General features: G+C 34.6%; 1 protein-coding gene across 1 annotated transcript in view; it reads right to left on the bottom strand.

Moving 5' to 3' along the window:
* CNTN5 (contactin 5) overlaps positions 1-20,015 on the bottom strand; it is a 607,373-nt gene that overhangs the window by 229,924 nt on the left and 357,434 nt on the right. The window contains exon 5 of the mRNA XM_058822197.1: positions 4,774-4,992. Coding sequence (XP_058678180.1) covers positions 4,774-4,992 — 219 coding nt within the window. The remainder of the gene's footprint in view (positions 1-4,773; positions 4,993-20,015) is intronic.

The raw sequence follows: 20,015 nt of genomic DNA, 5'->3' as shown, positions 1-20,015 counted from the left end.
AATTGAAATAGTGTAATTCCTCAACAGTTACTTTCTTGCCACTGTTGTTGATAAAAATACAGGTCAATTAATACACTGAGAAAATTAATTAATTCCTTGAACCCTGGGAACACAGAAGTGGACAGGAAAAAAATATGACCCTGTTCAAACTCCTGCATTCAAGCTGAACTGACACTATTACTTTTAGTTGGATAATTCTAAATGCTGTACTTCTAAAGAGGAAAAGAAATTAAGTTATCATAAATGTTTTCTTGAATAAGTACCCTCCAAGATACATGAGTGGCCTAATCAGTCATGAAACCATCTTCTCAGTCTGAGTTAGTGGTGGGAAGGAACAACAGACACATTATGGGAGAGGATATGCTCAGGTAACCTTTGTATATGGGGGAAGGAAGTATTCCTTCAGTCTTCTCCCCTTCTGCTCTTGTCCCTTTAGAAGCACTCTTTACAGGACCAGGGAGAATGCTTTCCTATTGCTCTATTTTTCATCCCCACGTTTCAAAGATTTCTTGAGCCCATGTAGAGATGGAAGAATTTTCTAAAGAAAAGCTACACAAGAAATATAAAATGATAGAACCTCTAAAGCTGCCTAAAATGAGGGATCACTAACAGACCTTCCATCATAAAATACAGATGATTTCACTCTGCGTACAGGGCCTATCCAGAAAAGTACCTACTAGACACAATGCAGACCAAACTACATCCCAATGACCTAGGTATTAATGTGTTCAGGACACACTAATAAGGTTGAAGAAATTGTTGTTGATAAGGCTATACATGTTGCTGAAATCTATATATAAGAAGAAGTAATTAAAATTAAGCAAAGCTGTTTCATTTCAGTTTGGTCCTACAAATTGAAAGATTCTTTTTGGTATAGGTGGATCACACTATGATGCTACTCACTATCAACCTTGTTTTTGATTTTCTCTCTTTCCATTCTTGGTTTTCAGCTTATGCTTGTATGAACTTCAGTCAATTGATGGCTCAAATGGATCATCTGATTACCTTTGTTATCATGGAACCAGACAGGAAACCTGTTCAGTATATTCAGAAATATTTTTGATATATATTCACACTGATTTAAATGGAAACCTATTTCTTTCCCCAGATAAAAGCTAGAAGCTATTTTGGTTTTTTGTTTAAACACTGAAAAACTGTATTAACTTCAGTGGCAATACTTATTTTACAGGTAGGTCCTATGATATAATCTTTCACCTTTACACCGAAGAAATAAAAAAATACTATTCATTCTAATATCACAATCGTATGTCAAAATATTACCTATTTCAAAATTTCAATAAAATATAAAAGAAGCCTACAAATTCATCAAGCCAAAATATGTTCCAGTGATTAAATTTCTGTGTAACATATTTTGAAATTAACAAAAGTTGCTAAAATTTACAATAATTATTGTGCATATATAGAAACAGAGACATTATATATATATATATATACACACACACGTATACACATATGTATATTTGCAACATATGCATTTCTAAAAAAATATTTTTATTTTTAAACTGTGTTTCAGTCAATTTAAAAGCTGAAAAATTTTGAGACTCTTTTTGAGGTAAACTGAGGCTGATACACGTGCCCCAAGGTATATTTAGTGATTCTAGTGTGCTGCATGGTGGAACATTGTACAGTACACGCATTATTAAGTTTGCACTGCAAAGAAGATTAACTTAGTTTCTCATATTTTCAGATTTACCTTTTCTGAAACATGTTTATTTGCTTAATAAGCAAGATGATACAAGATTTTACTGTTTCTTGAAAATGCTTTCTCTATTCTGAAAAAAATAATCTGTTCTAAATTTAGCTTATAATATCTAAACTGCATGCTATATGAATCAATGTTGTAAAATATTTTTAGTAACAGAAAAAAAATTAGTAGTTTGTGTCTATAATTCAGACTGGTAAGTGCTGAACCTAGCAGATGGTGGGGAAACAGGAATTCTCATTTTACAAAAATTACATTCAGATCTTGCATATCTTGGGGTTCATTGATACAAACACTTTCAGTTGTGACAGACTCTGTTTTTCATTTTCTTGCAAAATGTGTCAAACCAAAGATGAAAGGACAAAGAGAGTCCTTATTCAAGGTTAAGTTCAATTATCTTTACTACAGCAATTCCAAAAGTTTTTGGAACAGTAAGAAAATATAAGAGTTTGCAGTTTTATGATTCTTCAAGAGTATTTAATGAATAATTCATACTTTTTATTCACATTTTTTAGTCATGACTTTACACATTGATACATAGTTTGAACAGAAGGACCACATTGCCTTAGCTGCATGTTTACGCTAAATAATTCCAGATAATTTAAAGTCAGCAGTGAGCTAGAGCACAGCTCCTTTAATTTAAGATATCAGGAAACACATGTTGAATTGAAAGTGCAAATGAAATAGCATCAAGTCAGTATAAAAGGATCCTTATTAGAAGCCATGTCAGGTGTTTGAACATGTCTGCTGGGAAATAATTTGAGAAGTCACTTGAGAACTGGTATAATTCAGCAGCTAATAAAAGTATTCTTGGGTGTTTTTTATGACAAACTTCACTCCTGAATTTATACGATATATTAGATGTTTGAATTATGCAAATTCTACATTATAATAATCTAAAACATGTTTTATCTCTTCCTAAAAATGTCCTCTCACTGGAAGCTGTGGTGTCTTTTTACCACATCTTGCTGTAACATTTCCTCATTTAGGAAGCCTTGGCGGGTAAACATGACCACTTAACTCTATCATCACATAGCAGTTTTAGGACGATAACTAGAATATTACTTCAAGACCTGTAAACCTAAAATTAAAAAAAAAAAGAACCAAAAAAATACCTTTAGACTAAATCAATATCAAGAAATTTAGAAGTACAATGTAATGACAGATAATTGAAATAGTCACTTACTCTCATAATATTCTATATAAAATTCCCAGTTTCTAAATATCAAAGATATTTATTCAGGATCAAGCTATTAACAGATCTGAGAGAGGTTTAGAAAATAAGTTACATTCAGCTGCCATGACAGATGTGTTCAAGTCCTCTTAGACGATGCAGATTATCCTACTTGGTCACATGCTGATCTTTTCTAAATACTGTCTCATACCTATGCTTGTGCTATGCAGGCACTTCAGTTAATCAAGGGCTTTTAAATATCCTCAGGTGACTCAGATTTACCTATTTCTACAAGCATCTACACAGCTGCATATACCAAGATCTGTAAGCAAAATAAATCTCCTAGGGGAACTTTGTGTAGTCTTTAGAAGAATGGTGTTCCTCTCTTCTCGTTCAAATACTCTGTTCATTAGGCCTTATGAGGTATGGCCCTTTTACAATTTTGTCTACAGTCAGTGGTTTTTCACTTGCTCCTGAGAAACTGATGAGTCTCAACTGCTGAGCTGCAATGTGGCCCCAGTGTTTTAAGGAGAGTCACGATTGCTGACCTAAATCATAGATCATATCTATGGTACAATGATCATCCCTGAGCTATGATCTCACTGTGCTTTCTGAAGATGTCCAGGATTTCTAGCTCTAGCTTGCACTATATTATTCAAATAATCTGTATTTTTTTGCTTTCTCCTTCAGTCTTTAGACATTCATGCTGTAAAAGATCAGGATAATAGACTATGGTTCTAATAATGGACAATAATTTTAACGTGCTCTTAAAAGATTGTCAGGGAGGAGTTATCAGTGTCTGGTGAATGGGGAGAAGCTGAGTTCACTCTAGTCACTGCTTAAATGAATGTTACAGTGGAAGGACAAACGTAGAAACACGCCCCTATCCCAAAAGTGGTATCAAACAGAATTTATCTGCTGACAGGGTCAAATTGTTTCTTTTCTAGATCAAATTTTATGCAGGGAAAATTTTTATGCTTGTATATTAGCCATTTTTCTACACAAACCACTTGCATACACCATTAATTTTCAATAAAAGCAAGACATTTTCTAGGGAAAATATAAGACTTTGTTGAGTCAAAAAGTAACCTCTTATCACACTCGTGATATTGTGTGAATTTCATTGAACTGCACACTATTAATCACAATTCTTTCCTATTTTACATTCTTAGATGTAAATGAGGAATATATTTATGCTTATGTATCCTCTAATCTCTCCCTCCCTCCCCACCTTCCTCTCTTTCCTTCCTTTTTTTCTTTCTGGCTTTCTATATTTTTTGACTGCAATTCAGGTAATTATTGTCACTAAAGAAATGGAATTACAAATGTGGCTTCTTAAAATGTAACCAAACATGGGGAAATATGTATTTTTCCTATGAATTATTTCATTTAGAGGTGAATGACATTATATTACACCAGAAACTCTATCCAAGCATGCACATAAGTACATGCATGACACAGCTGACTACACAGTAGAGAGAATTTAGTACAAAAGTAGTTTTATAAGGTTTATCCTTCATGTTTAATTTATATTACTGGCATTCATGATTAAATTAAAAGATTCCAAGGAGAAAAATTTGCTTAGATTTTACTACTAGATGAAATTGTGCTGTAATGGAGTTTCAAATCACTTGTTGGCTATTTTCATGTAGCAACACCTGCATAAAGCAATTCTACATAGGAATCTTTAAGAAAGGATATTTTAACTGGTGACTTTAAGGCTGTTCTGAAGAGCCTAAAGGAAAGCAGCTCATTTCCTCCTTGTGACATTTGTTAAAATTCAAAATTGTGCCTGAGAAACACTGAAATAAGCTGACAAAAATACACTGATTTTGAAAAATGTTTGCAAGTTTTAGAGGGGAAAAGCTACACTTACCATCATGTTTGAAGGTCTCTGAGAAGTGGTAGAGGTTTGTTGGGGAGTGATAATGTTGTGTGGCTCCTCTCCAGCCTGGTGAAGATACACTTCCTAATGAAGGACTGCTTAATCGTGGTCTGTTCTTTGAATTAAATGAGGCTAAAGAGGAACTACCAGATTTGATTCTTAGGATAGCAGCATATGATGTGGGGAGGCCAGGAACAGCTTCTGAATAATCTGGAAAAAAATCCAAAAAACCAGCAAGATGTGAACACTCAATAGAGACTAAGTCTGTCACTTTGCAAAAGAATGTTTAGTTAAGCAGTAGAAAAGCAGAAAAGTTTTATATATAAAAGGAGTGACAGAAACATACCAGGCTTGATGGGAGACTCAGCTTCTGAAAAGAATTGGGTAGCAGCATGGAGCTCTAAGAAAATTTCCCTGCAGCTTCACCACAATATAGAAATCAGGTATTCACTAAATTTCTTACTTATGGAAGCATGAGTTTTCAATGTTTTAATTCCATTTATACGACCCTGTATTTCTATTTCATAGTGGAAAAGTGTCTGCCAGGCCACCATCTTTCCTTCACAGCCTTCCTTCCGCTTGTATGTGCAATGCAGAAACACTGACTGAAAATAAATGTGCTTCTCAATTCAACACTACTCTGCAAATCAAGCAGGCTAGTTAAACGGGCCAAGAGTATCTGTATGCACAAATGCCTTCCCCAAAAACATACATATGCTGAAGTCACCTCCTCTGCTGTCTCTTCAACTTCTTTTTTTTTTGCCTTTTCTGACTCTATTTAAAATTTCAGTGTTTACAAATAAGAATAGTGCCCAAGTTTTCAGTCCCTTCATGACATCAAATATAAAGAAAATAAATTACATTACAATAGATTAAAAACTACAACTCAGGACCTGCAGGAACAAAGCAGGTAGAAGTATGCAACAATATCAAGGAGGTTAGAAGAACATTAAAAAATATATTCAGAGACGAGCAAAGGGATCCAGACTGCATATCCAGTGCCTATGAAGTAACAGATCTTTTAGAGAACAATTGGAAGTGCCATGAAGAAAAAAAAAATCACTGTTCTGTCATCTCTGCTGGTGATAAATATTTAAAAACCAGACATCCTTTTCACATTGGCATAGCATGTAACATTTGCCATTTTTAGGCTGTGACTCTCCTTTTTGTTTGTGTATGTAACACAAAAAGCCACTCTAGTAAATAGGATTCAACAACAGTTAAATACTCCTGACAACTTCTTTTTGCTGAAATATTTTTTGTAGTCAGTTTTGTGAAATGAAGTTATTCTGTGCTGCCTCATCAAGTTAAGAAGACTGCAGTTCTTCTTCTGCTTAAAAATAACAAATGATTCTATAATTCTTTGTTATCTAGCAGAGTGTGGAACACTAATTCTGCAGTGGTAATCTCAGGGTTTGAAAGAAAAAAAGAATCTACAAGATCTCAGATGTTATGAATGCAAAGTACAATGGGAAGAAGGAGAAGGAAAGGATACAAAAGTCAGGTGACATGGTGAAAAGGTCCTGCAGCAATGCTACTGTTACATAATCTGTTTTCTGCCCTTCTATGGTACAATTGCTTTGTTTGGCTGGATTAGCCAGCAGTGTGAAATTTCACCCTGACGCCAGTTGCTCTGTCATGCTCATAGGGATACTGTATTTGAGTAAAGTTTTCCTTGTAAAACATAACTGGATATGGTTAATAAATTATACATAGGGAAATATTTCATGTTTTGTTTACTGAAAGTCTGTAGCCTGTGATCCTGACTGACAACTACAGCAGAAAACACACTTACCTGAAAACAAAACTTACTTCCTAATTTGAACATTCATCTTCAGAGATTTAGACTTCTGAACTGCCTAGTTACAGTGCCTTAATTAGAATATATTTTTATTGGAATACTATTTACAGTAAAATTATTCCTTTAATTTGGTTTGGATTAGACTTCTGAGATTTGGGAGTATAAATTTATATATTCCATTATTTAAGTATATAGTAGTTAAACTGCTGGAGAATTGATATTACTCTCTAATGTGCTTTTTTACTTTATCAGTCTACCCTAAAAATACTTGAGAAATTTCATCAAAATTACTATGGGTAGTTCTCAAAATGCTGCTGTACTTGAGCTTCACTATGAAATTATGTTTTCCCTAGTCTCATTCTGAGAAATAAGTCAAGTATTTGGGATGAAACATCCAAAAGTTCCTTCAGCTGCATGACACAGATAAGGAAGATATAGGCCCAAATGGTAAGGATATAAAGCAACTAGAAACCAGCCACAATAATATCAGTGATTTGGGTTAGCCTTCGTATTTCTTTGAAGTACAACTATGAGGTTTATAGTAATTTTAACAGTGGTATGACACTTTTAAGATAGACTATTTCTTTTTAATTTTCTTAATGGATTTCCAACAGCAAACTGATATAGTTTTGGTAATTTTTAATGAATCTGTATGAATTCAATAAATTATTAATTCATCTCTTATTATTTCCATCACACACTGCTCTTCAGTCAGATTGATCAGAATCAAGACAACAAGGAAAACATCAGTGCCATAGGTAATAGACAGCCTGTCTTCCAATGATTACCAAGGGGTTTTCTTTGGTCTTAGAGAAAGCCATAAATATAAATGTCAAGATAATTTGAAAGAATTTTATTCCTGTAGTTTGTAATATCTGTGTCTGATTAAATTCAACTTTATTTCATGTATGCTCTTGTGGCAGGACAAAGATTACTCTGAGGGAAAGGGGATCACAAGACAGCAAATGTTTACACAAGTTCCTTGGGTACAGTCCACAGGTGCAAATATAAACCACAAATACTACTCTGTTATATTTTATGGTTTGTTTTTAAAGGCACAGCATAGCTCAATAAAGTTCAAATAATGGTACACAGTAATTTGACCAAAATGTATTCTTTCTTTAAAGAGAGAAAAGTGACAAGGAAAATTCATTGAATCAACCCCAACATTTCTTTGAAAACTGTCTTTGTAACTTTTGAACTTTATAGAGAGTAAAGTATTCTGAATTTGCTGTGATGTTTTGTTTTCCTTTATTCCTTTTTTCTATAAGTGACTCCTGGTCAGTTACTAACTCATTGACATTTCTCAACTATCTAATTAAAATGTAGACTGTCTTATAATACTTGCAAATGTGACCTTCATTTGTGTATTTTTGCGAGCTAGCATGTTTAATCAAATGTCAGTAAGAATGATAACCCATTTTTTCATTGTAACTTTTAATTACATTGTTTCAGTGCAAGTTTTCAGTCTTCTAAGCTTATGGAAATATGTGCATTCATTCTGTACAGTGGATTGTATCAGTGTTGCTCCTCATGTTTTTAAACAGACATATATTTTCTGCTCTGGTCTGTGCATGCACATTGGTTTCCTCTTAGACTGGTCAATGACATGTAACTTGGAAATAACTTGGGAGGAGATGCAAAAATAGCAGAAATCTGTTGTTGATAAGATGTCCATACAAGTCATCTCCTATGAGAACTAGGAGCACTACTAAAACACAGTAAAATGTGAATAAGTAATACTTTTCTGATGAAATTGTAATAACTATAACAAAAAAGAACCCAAAGCAGACCCAGCAAAACACCAAAACCAAACAAAAACGTGGACAAAAAACCTTCAACCAAAAGCCAACAAATCAAACACACACACAAAAAATCCCTCAGAACTAAGTGGAAGCCAGTAGATTTCTCAAGAACTTGTTAGTTCATCTGACCCTCCTCTGTGTATTTCCTGCTGTGGTGGCTTAGTTCATCTGAGAGAGATTTTTTTCTAAAGTTGCTACTCTATCCCTCTTATCACTGAAAGCAATAGACAATGCAATATAATTGCATTTTCTATTGACATTGCATTGTCAAAATCAACAAAATCAAACAAACCATGCGATGGAAACTTTCACTGGAGACCTCTTTTTAAATATTTGGATTCTGGATGTCAGCACATAAGGTAGTGAGGCTGGGCTCACTTAACAGGCAGTAGAAAGGAGGAGGAAAATGACATGTGATATGGTAGACAGTCTCAATAAATGGCTACTTCTTGCCACAGAATGTAAAGGAAAGTAAAATGAATAGCTAAGATGTCAAAATTTTAATGTTTCAGATCTCAGTTGTCTTAGTCATAGAATTATAGACTCATAAATGTTGGAAAACTCCTCCAAGACAACTGAGCCCAACATTTGACCTATCACAGAGCAACCAGACCATTGCACTAAGGCCTGTATCTAGTCATTTCTGGAACACCTCCAGAGACAGTGATTCCACCTCCTCCCTGGGCAATGCATGCCAATGCTTAAGCACCTTTCCAGCAAAGAAATTCTTTGTGATGTGCAATCTCTCTGATGCAGCTTGTGGTTATGTCCTCTTGTCCTGTCGCTGGTTGCCTGGGAGAAGTGGCTGACCCTGATTTTGCAGCAACCTCCTTTCAGATAGTTGCAGAGAGTGATAAGGTACGCCCAGAGACTCCTCTTCTCCAGTTCTCTCATCATAGCTTCGTTTGCATATTTTCTGCTCAAAATATTTGTTTCTTCTGCAAAGGAGTGAAAAATCAAGAAATTTGAATTGTTTCCATAGAAGCAGTGGGGGATGGCTTAGAAGCTGGAAGTTCTCACGGAAAATATGTTGGTGATCCTCATCAGCCCTTTTCACCACAGATATGATAGCATGAGAAAGGGAGAAAATTATGTATGCAAGGTAGTCTTTCTTCAGGGAAAAAATATATTTTTTGCCAGGTCTTTCGCAAAAATAAGTAAACCTTCAATCCAAAAATTGTTCTGTTGAGCTTTTCAGTAGTCCACTATTCAAGGAAGATGCATGATAATTTAACTTGAAAATCTGCAATAGCCTCTCACTTTATAGAATTTGTCTTTTTCTTAGAAATCTGGTCATACAAGGCATCAAATTTAAGAACATAAGATACTGTAGACAGACATGGGAAAAAATAATTAGGGATATATTTTATTTTCGGTTAAAATAACAAAGAGGAAATGATTTGAAGACTTAAAACATTGACTCAGAGATGGTAAAGAATATTTCCAGCGGCTATTAGCAATTGAATCAACATCATTGGAATATTATACTCTTAGAGCTAATTTAAATGTCATGAATTTTTATGAGGAATTATTTTGAATAATATAAAGATGTTTTTGTAGAGTTAGTCATTGCTTCCTTTCCTACTTGAAAAACAATCTACTTTTCATCTTACTTCCACTTCATCCTCATAATTCAGCAAGTAGATTACTCAATATATGCCCAATTATTCCCACTTTGCATCCAACATATGACATACACCAGAGCAAACAAAATGTACTTTAATACTGAACACCTTCTGCTAGAGAATGCTTCTGACTGCAGTAGTACAAATAATAATAGTAATGATATATTCCAATTATTGAACAGCATTTGTCCAAAGTAAAGTGGTTCAGAACTGAAAAAATTGCTTTGAGTTTATTGTCATATTTTTTCTTTTGAAACACTTAATTTTGTCTCATTTAAAGCATGCTAATGTAATATACTGAATAAAATGAGCTGGGGTGTGTTTCTGCCATAGCATAGGCTTCAAACACAGATGTTATGTTCAGTGAGTGTTTCGCACTTTTTTTTGAAAGTCACTGAAGTCATCTAATGAAAAGTGCTTTTTAGAAGTAAAAAATATAAAACGTTTTGAAGACTTTTCTAATGATATTATTGAAGAAAAAAATTACTCCAAAGAATAGCAACAGACCCTTTATTATTTAGCATATTCCATCTAGTTCAACATTTATTACTTCTGGTTTTTGCACTCAAAGACCTAAGGTGGATCTGACACTTTACCACTGGGTGGATGGTTTCTGCCTGTCTGTCTCATAAAAAGGAGTTTTAGGTCAGTTTTTCCTGAAAAATAAGACTTAAAGCAAACAGTGAAGATAGTTGAGGGGACCCAAACAATACAATCTAAGAATTAGCTTATTTTAAATATCTTTTGATCATTTACATCAAAGAGGAGTGCTATTAACTAGATATAATTTGTTGACTATATGAACATGTGTTTTAAGACACCTATGTAGGTTTGGTTTGTCCATTTTAAGATATACTTCACTGTAGTACTTCTTCAGGTGCTTTCCATATGATGTATTTCAGCCCAAACATGATACGTATTCTCTAGCAGGGGAAGCACGGAGCATACTAATGTGAGATCCATAGATTAGCCTACACTGCATGCTTTTAATTGAAATCTTAACTTATTTTCCCCATGGCTGATGATCATCAGAGTGAGCTGTCAATTTTGAATGTGAAGGGACAACCTAGTGCTAAAGGTCAACTATTTCAGCACAAATCAATTCAACTAATTAGATGGAGAGAAATCCTTATTTATATCTCTTCCTTCCTGCAATGATATGCATATCAATGTTAGGGGGAAAAAATAGTAGATCGATTCACAGCAAAGAAGAAATTTGTAACTGACTATTTCAATAAAAAATGTAAATATAAAATAATTTGTCTGATTTATTAATACCGTCATCAAGCAGTCAAAATCCTAATAATCAATTAAGCAATCAATAAATCAATCAAAAAGGAACAATTTAATGCAAGTTTTTCTTTTCTCTGTGATACACATCCGTACATATTATCCCAATTTGGTGTGTTTGTGTGTCCATTGGAAACACAGTCTTTAATCCCCTTTAAAAAAATCTATCTCCAGGTTAAAAGCTCTTTTTTTTGAGGCAGATAATATATTCTTCCCTACCCTTGGCTCCTCCTGTAGTTCTTTGTGGTTTGCTTTAATGTTTGCTAAATATTTTACAACACACTCTTTACCCTGGCTTGCATCTTTGAGACCTTTTTGTGGCTCAGTCTTCCCTTAGGAATCCTGTGAATTAATCACTGGATGTACTGTCAGTGTAAACAGCTATTGCTAGCAATTAAACAACTCTTACACACAGAGAGTGAAATTCATTCTCGTGCTCCGGACAAATAGTCTTGCAAAATGTTTCTTAAGTATTTTTTAATATTTAAAGTGGCACCTAGATCTACAGATTGTTAAGGAGGTAGTGGTTTATGTCACTTCTGAACTGTTTTTTAAAATAATAAAGAAAATAAAGATCTAAAAAATCCTCACCCTGTTATGATGGATATTGTTCCACCATCCTCCTGCATGGACACAACAGTGCCATGCAAATGTACATGCCAAAATGTGTCTCATTTTCTTGTCTGAGATGAATAGAGATGAAATAGACATGAAAAACATAAAACCTTCAAAGCATCAAAAACTCCAGGATTTACAATGAAATAGAGTGCACTGTGCAGGCATTTGTATTCTCACAGGGTAAATCTGTAACACAGGCACATCTGCACACTGTGAACATCCCACAGTCTCTTCATATGATTCTTCATTCTTCTTTATTCATACTGGTTGGTTTTAACCACTGGACCTGGTGCCTGCTTGTGTGCATTTCCAACTGCAAGCCTGTTCTGGTGGCGACCCTGGCCCCCTCAGTGAAGTGTTTGCAAATTCAAAGGAAAGCCATCAAAAGGATGCAGGCAGACTAGCAGCTCCTTGAAGGACACAGAGAATTGAGCTGTTCCTACGGTCCTTTACAATGAGAAAAAGAGAGGCTGTACAGGTGATCTCCAACAAAGAGTGAATTATTTCAAGATAGTAATAGGAACACCAATATAATTTCCAAACACAACTGTTCTGTCACACAGAATACCTGATAAGTGTAGTTTAGTAATTAACTAGCTGGTGGTTTCCTAAAGTTTAGAAATGAAGACTTTAATTTTCAAGTTCAGCAACAGGTTTTAGGGATGTGAGGCTATTTGGAGTAATGTTGCTTTTTCAATAACTTTTAGAAATTGAAGGATCTATTTTAGACGTGTCAAAAATGTCAATAACATATAGGTGCCATATATGTTTATGGTAATTTGCAATTATTGTTCTTATATATACATATTATAAAAAGTTTAGCCTATTTGAGCAAACTGGACCAGGTATTACATAAATTTCCAGTGGCTAAGAATAATGCTTAACATGGAAGAGGGAAATTTTGTGTTACATCTAAAAAGTAGGCAGATTGTAACTGCTTTACATATTATACATACAAGTAAAAGATCTCAGCACTACAGAGAAACCTCACAATTTTATTCTACAGGGTGGAGAATATGGAGGTCTGCATTCTTAAATGAAGGGCCACATTCAAATTGTATGACAATATCATAACACAGCCCAAGGAAATACCCTGTAACATCATTCCATCCAGCAGTGGGCAGCCACACACCTCTTTTTAGACTAGTCAATTACTTGTTACAGCTCCAAAGAAATTATCGTGAGTTCTTTGCCTCATGTCTCAGTAAAGTCATCCTGAAGAGTTAAAATCAAGAATTAAAAAGAAGAAATACATGATATTTATGAAATTGGAATAAAAACATGTTTCCTTATTACTGACAGCAACAAAAGGTCTAAAAATAAAATTAACCTGGCAAACAAAATTATTATAAATTTTTATGCAGAATTTTAATAAAATCTATAAACGTATTAGAAAAAGCTACGTGAAAAACAAATAATCTGTAAGCATTGGCACTGTAGCAGACGCAATTTTACTGCAGTTGGGCCAGCACTGAAAAAGCACGACAGACACACTTGGCCTCTACATGTACATCAAGTGAATAAGCAAAGAAAATGCAAAATACAGCAGAAAAAAATCAGCAGAGTTGAATTTAGAAGTCAACACAGAGGACTTTTCTAAAGCAATCAGAATCACATTTCAAAGTAGCATTATTTGGTCAAGGACTCACAGAAGTACACAGAGGAAACAGTAAGAAAAGACTTGTCATGTTTTGAATTGTTTTGGATTTATAGCTGATTTCCATTTCAAAAGTAGTTTCAAATATATAGACATGGAATATAGCTGGAATTTTAAAATAAAATAATTTTGAAATCTATCAAGTTTTACTAAAATGTAGATATCTTTCAAAGAGAATTAATAATAGTTCTTTCCACTACAACCTAATTTACTACTGTCATATAAGTAAATTTTTAAGTATGAATAACACTGAACAGGAAGATTTATTCTAAATCATCTATTTGGTATATGGAACGTTACTGTAAACACAGTTAGTGTGCCTGTTTTGAAGCATGAGGTTATAGCTTTCATTTCAAAATCCTCTCCCTAAAGAAAAGATAGTGAATCAGTAAGCCTTGTCATTTCAAGGGAATTTGCATTCTGAGGGTTTTATGTTCCCATCTATGGTTTTGCATACCTAAACGACAATGAATGTCAATCATCACAGAGAAAAATCTCTGCTTACCTGAAATTTCTCATTCTTTGAAATAATTAAGTTTAGAGAACTGTTGTTCTGAGAGGTTTCAGCTAGTGTAGCACAGAATCAGACAATGGCAATCAGTCACAAGTAGGGAGGGCATATTTTGGGACATATTTCCAGACACATGATTTCTAGAGCCAAAGTATTTCTATCCAGTTTTGATGCAAAGTAGCTTGAGGGGAGAAAGGTACAATAACTTCTAATGAAGCATAGGGGAAATTCAACTGTGCAATAACATAACAAAATCTTTCTTATCTTAGTTCCAATCTCTATTTATCTCTAAGACAGGTTGAATTTGTGGTCCTAATTACTCAAGAAAGTTAACTTAATGTTTCTTTTTTTGCTCTCACACTGGAGTCCACAGATCTATGACAATAGAACCTCCACCGCAGTACACACGGGTCACCTATGGCATAATTCTGACACATTGGTTTCCTAATTTTAGCAAGGAAAACCTATATTTCTAGTATGTGCTTCTTACATATGGGTAATTTAGAATTTGTGTTTTCTGCTAAGCAGACAGAGATTTCTGTTTTGGGACCTTAGAACATTTACACAGCCCAAAGGTAAATTTCAGAATTGTCACCATCATCCTGTGTACTCAGATTTCAAAATTTTGCAAACTCCCTTTGAAAAAGGTCTTCACTCAGTGGTCAAACAGTGTTTTAGATTACTAATGTGTCTTGCATCAGAAATACAGGCAGTTCCTAGACGTACTTTTAAAATTTTATTATTGTGTGAAAAAGGTTTGCGTTATTGACAGTTACTGTTTTAATATTTGATTCTTAAACTTTATTTGAGCTGCTGGCCCTCTTGTTCTACCGGAAAATATCATAAAGGCACATCTGGAAGGATTCAAATATATATTTTTCTTCATGTATTTTTAATTAATTTTTATCCCTTGTGTATAAATGAGTAGAACTAGATCCTAAGTATTATCTCCCTAAGGCCTTCCATGAGGACAAACAAAAAAAAAAGTGATATTTTATTATTCATTTGTTAACATTTTTGTAATTTCCTCTAGAAGGAGGGAACTTAAGCAGAGAAATTTTAGAGCATGCAACTGGCTCTCTAATTTTCCCTAGCCTGAACCTTTTTGCTTCCTTTGTTACAATTTAACATTTTTGAGAGGCTCTCTCAAAGGGAGTGAAAGCTCTTATCCTTGCTGCTGTGTGGAATCTGTGTGGGTCAGATATTTCTATGCCTGTGCTTTTTAGCTGTCAACATAGGATGCAAATTGAATTTCTGAAAGCCTTGGTAGGCAGCAGCAGGGAAGGACTGTTTCTTTCAAGTGTCATTTAAGAACAACTTATGGTGGATTTCTTCATCCTCCATCCTTTGTCTTCTGTCAGGGAACTTCTGGGATGCAGAAAGTTAGTGGGAATAAACATTACGGTCTGATCCTGTGGGCAGCAGAATCAGAGGTTCATTCATTTCTTGTGCTGTTTAACAAGATTTGCATTTATCCAACTGTTTCAATCTCCATTATTTCTTCAAAGGCAGAAGCAAGGAGGCCCTCTGAAACTGAAAATTCTTGTTCATTCTGCCTAAGCTAGGAGACTTGAAAATACAACTTTTTGAAATGTGAGAGTGTCTTATGTTTATGCTCATTATTAGCCAGTGGAATCATATATGAAGGCAAATCTCTGCAGGATTTTAAACTTCGATATTACTTTTAATTTTTTTATCCTCTCACATTCCCCATAGATGACTGACACCAAACAGCATTGGAACCAAGAAAAGAAAGAGAATAAATAAGTAGAGGAGAGAAACTGTCAAATTTTAGGTTATGGAAGATACATAGACTTAAGAAGAAAATGAAAGTGGCTCAGTTGTGTCTCTCCCCTCTGCAATTCACAAAAACCACTTTATTCCTGCCAACAGAGTAGAGCAGAAGGGAATATTGAACACATGAAGAGAATCAGAAAATCTGATATAGTGAAAGCAGAGAAGTTAAAAGAATCACAGTATATTGATGAGAGCTGCAATAAAGATTAAAATCTGTCTGGATACATTTGTAACTGTCCTACAACTGGCAACAACAGAAACAGGAACAAGATACACAGGCACCAGCATAGTATCCCTAGAGTTAATAAATAATTATATGGACAAGACTGCACCCAGACCATGAATACAGGTGAGCAAATAATTCTAAAAAGTATCAAAATTCTATGCCTGCAGATATACTGTATTGTACTTGGCAAAAACACCTGCTTTTTTTGTAGAATCAGATATGGCCATTAGGTTATTGATGAGCACTCACTAACACAGCAAAAAATAAATATCAGCTGCTGCTATTACTTTAACCTCTAAAAATACATGGCTCAGACTAAAAAAATAACACCAGCTCTCTTGTGCTTAGTAATTTAAATCATTGCTTGACCTTTGAATGAAAACCTTTTTCTAAAGGAGTTTGCAAAATTTTGAAATCTGAATACACAAGACAATGGTGACAATTCTGAAATTTACTTATGGGCTGTGTAAATGTTCAAAGGTCCCAAAACAGAAATCTCTGTCTCTTGGGAAGACAACACCAATTTTCCCATATAGACATTGCAGAAGAAAAGAAAGGTCTCTTGCTTGTGTACATCGCTATATTTGTAGTAAGATTTTCCACCAGTTTTTCTTCAAAAAATCTCTTTGCAAAGATGTCTGCACCAGGTTATTGTTACAATTACACTGAGACAGCTGAGCTTACATCCAGCACGGCTACAGAGTTGATTGAGAGCAGAAATGCCCAACAATGACCTTTACTGGGAACTTACTTCTATAGAGCTTACAAAACCCCACTCCATCCTTCTTACTACTTCTTTGCTATCTCCTTTTTCCAGACCAAATCACTACTAGCAAAACCCTGAGGCAGGAGCATTGAACTAGATGATTTTTAAAAGCACGTCTCAACAAAAATCATTCTGTGATTCTAGAAAGAGAAGATGGTCAAAGATTCAAAGATTTCTGATTAGATGGGCGGACAAAGAAGAATCATGTACAACATGACTAACTAACTCAGGCTTCCAGAAGAACCAAGCATCAGAGGCACCTTAGGACTCATTCACCTCTGCAGAATAATGTCAAACAAATAGTACTGAAGTCATTGCAGACTATTTTAACTGTCTTAAGTAGACAAACTACTCAGAAAACTTTCTGAGAAAGCCATTGCATAGCAGCCCTGTTTTCCCAGTACAATTATGAGAGCTTGATGTCACACACAGAATTAACAAAAATTACGTTTCTTTTGATGGACGCATGAGAGTTTTGAAGTTTTAATATGTCATTTGCTTGATAAAATATTAGATACCAGGATGCTAATGAAACAATGAAAGACATCCAACTTTTTCAAATAGGTTCCAATTTCTCATCCAAAGGACAGAAATTGACCTTTCACTAGCAAGCAGTAATCCCATTGTGTAAACTGAAAATAGACTTTGTAATTAGAAGGCCAAGTAATAGTGTTTGCTGATGCAAATGCAAATCCTTTTTTAAGTCAGTGAAACAAAGCTTGGTTGTCCCTGAATGATTTTTGATAAAACTCTTTGGGTGACTCTACCTTTTGTTATTTAAAAGGACACCAGTCTTCAACCATCTTATTGCTTTATAATCTCCTAGTATCCTTGTATCTGTTGCACAGATCCAGTCACACAGTCATTTTCTGCCCTCTGTAGGGATCCTCCTACACTGAAATGGTCCTTCTAACATCAGAGCTGAATTAGCATTATAACTAATTTCTCCCACTAGCTCTAATCTTACAATAGGCACCCCACAGTTACTTCAAAATAAAATTCTGCAATATGGTTCATTTTAAAGACACACCCATATTTAAAAATAGGTTTAATAGAAAAGAGTATCTCGGGCAGATGACTTATTATTTCATAGATACAAATTGTAAAGTATGACATTAAATAGAAAAATGTATGATGGGGCGAATCTTTTAAGAGAGACTAATCCATTGCAATCAATAACATTTATTCACACTTACGGAAAATGTATTTCTTCTAGCTTTTGTGACTTTCAATCATTTCATTTTTTTTTTTTTTTTACTCTGTTTTAGGACTAATTTTGACAAATATACAACTTGCTTGCTGCTGTAAGGGGGGGAATTTGTGTGTCCAAAGCTCAAATGGAGTTGAAGTTGGCCAGTACTGTGGGGGACAGTCTGAGCTCTCTGAGAAAGGAGAATAATGCTCCCAAGAGTAGCAGCTCTCATGTTCATACATACATACAACACAAACTGAGGAGAACCCAAATGCAGTGAACAGTCTGAACACTTGTTTATTTCAACCAGCTCTTCTGGTTACACTGAAATGAGAATTTCTGTATTGTAAGTCTTACTAAAAGAAGAAATGTAAGAGGCAATATAAACCCCTGACTCTGTATGCCAGCTCATAATACAAAGCAGTTGTCCATTGGTGGATTTATGTCATGTTTGATTTTTAGGTCATGGTTCAGGTGGTCTGTCTCCATGTTAGAAATATTTTATCTTTTATAATAATTTCCTTCATATAAGAATATTCTGTAGCATTTCTGAAAAATGCAATGAAAATCACATTTCGAAAGTGCTGAATGGAGATTGTCTCTGAAGCACAATGTGATGATAGCTGAGCAGCATAAGCTAGGACTAATGTCAAAATGTTAGGGCAGGAAGAAAAAGACGTATTGGTTTTTTGTCTAAGTACACCCTTCTGTATTGGAAACATCACACAGAGATGGGCAGCCTGGCAGAGAGATTTTGTCAGCCTGAAAGGATATTCCTCATGTAAATTTGACAAAAGACTGGCACTTCAGAGTAGAAACTTTCCATAAAATAAAATATTTCATAACTATTTTCAGAGCACTGATTATGTCAAAAAGCATATTTTGGCTAGGCAGGCAAGTAAAGGGATGTGGAAGTTTAAAATATCATGATTTTAAAACTATTACAGCTGTTCATCAGGTGATAGTTTCCTCACTGACAGTATAAAACTGATCAGCAGTTATTTTAAAAATAAGAAACTAATCTGCTAGTAATCTACCAAGAAAATGTTTTGAGCATCTGTTTTATTTGCAATTCTTCTGTATGCAATAATATTTTTATAAATTTTGCAGTGAATAAAAATGAAAAAGGGGGAAGAGTTTTAAACTGGAAAGTAGCTGTTAGGAAGAAATTCTTCACTGTGAGGGTTGTGGGACACTGGAAAAAGTTGCCCAGAGAAGTCATGGATGCCCCATCCCTGGAAATGTTCAAGGCTGGGTTGGATGGAGCTCTGATCAAACCAGTCTATCAGAAGGTGCCAAGCAGAAAGGCTGAAATTAGATGATGTTTAAGGTCCCTTGCAACCTAAATTGTTCTATAATTCTATGAAATTTCATGCAAGCAGACTGGATATTCAATACTGAGGAGCTATGTCTCTCTTTCAAGTTAAATTCTAGTTTTTTTATGCAGGCAAAGTTCCAAAATATAATTAATTCCAAAGAAAGATGTGTTATTCTGTAATAACTCCTCTAGACTAATAACTCCTCCTTTTACTGTTACTAGCCTGTGTTCAAAGCCTTAATTTATATTTTGACTAAGAATCTGCAAAATAAATCTTATATAAATGGGAAATACTTAATTAATTTTTAGTTTCTTCATGGGTCAATATTCCTGCACTAGGCTTATGAGGATTTACCAGCAGGTAGAACAGAGAAAGTTGGGTAGGTCTTCATGAAACTTGACTGCACTTGATGTCATATCTAATCTCTAATATTCTAGGTCGGTACAGAAATTTACCCAAATCATTGCTAAACTTAATTTAGTGAAAGCAGAGAAATTTTGGTTGAAGATCAGATAGCAGATATAGGACATGACCAGCAAAAAAACCCCCAAAACTTGAGCTGTTCAGGTCAGTCCTAAAGAACAAAGGTCAAAGAAAAAAGGTTTGAGATATTTTTGTCTGAACTC

Source organism: Ammospiza caudacuta, chromosome 2, assembly GCF_027887145.1.
Source record: "Ammospiza caudacuta isolate bAmmCau1 chromosome 2, bAmmCau1.pri, whole genome shotgun sequence".
In the NCBI taxonomy this organism is placed as follows: Eukaryota; Metazoa; Chordata; class Aves; order Passeriformes; family Passerellidae; genus Ammospiza; species Ammospiza caudacuta.
The sequence above is the reverse complement of the archived record's forward strand: the minus strand, read 5'-3'. Positions and strand labels throughout refer to the sequence as shown.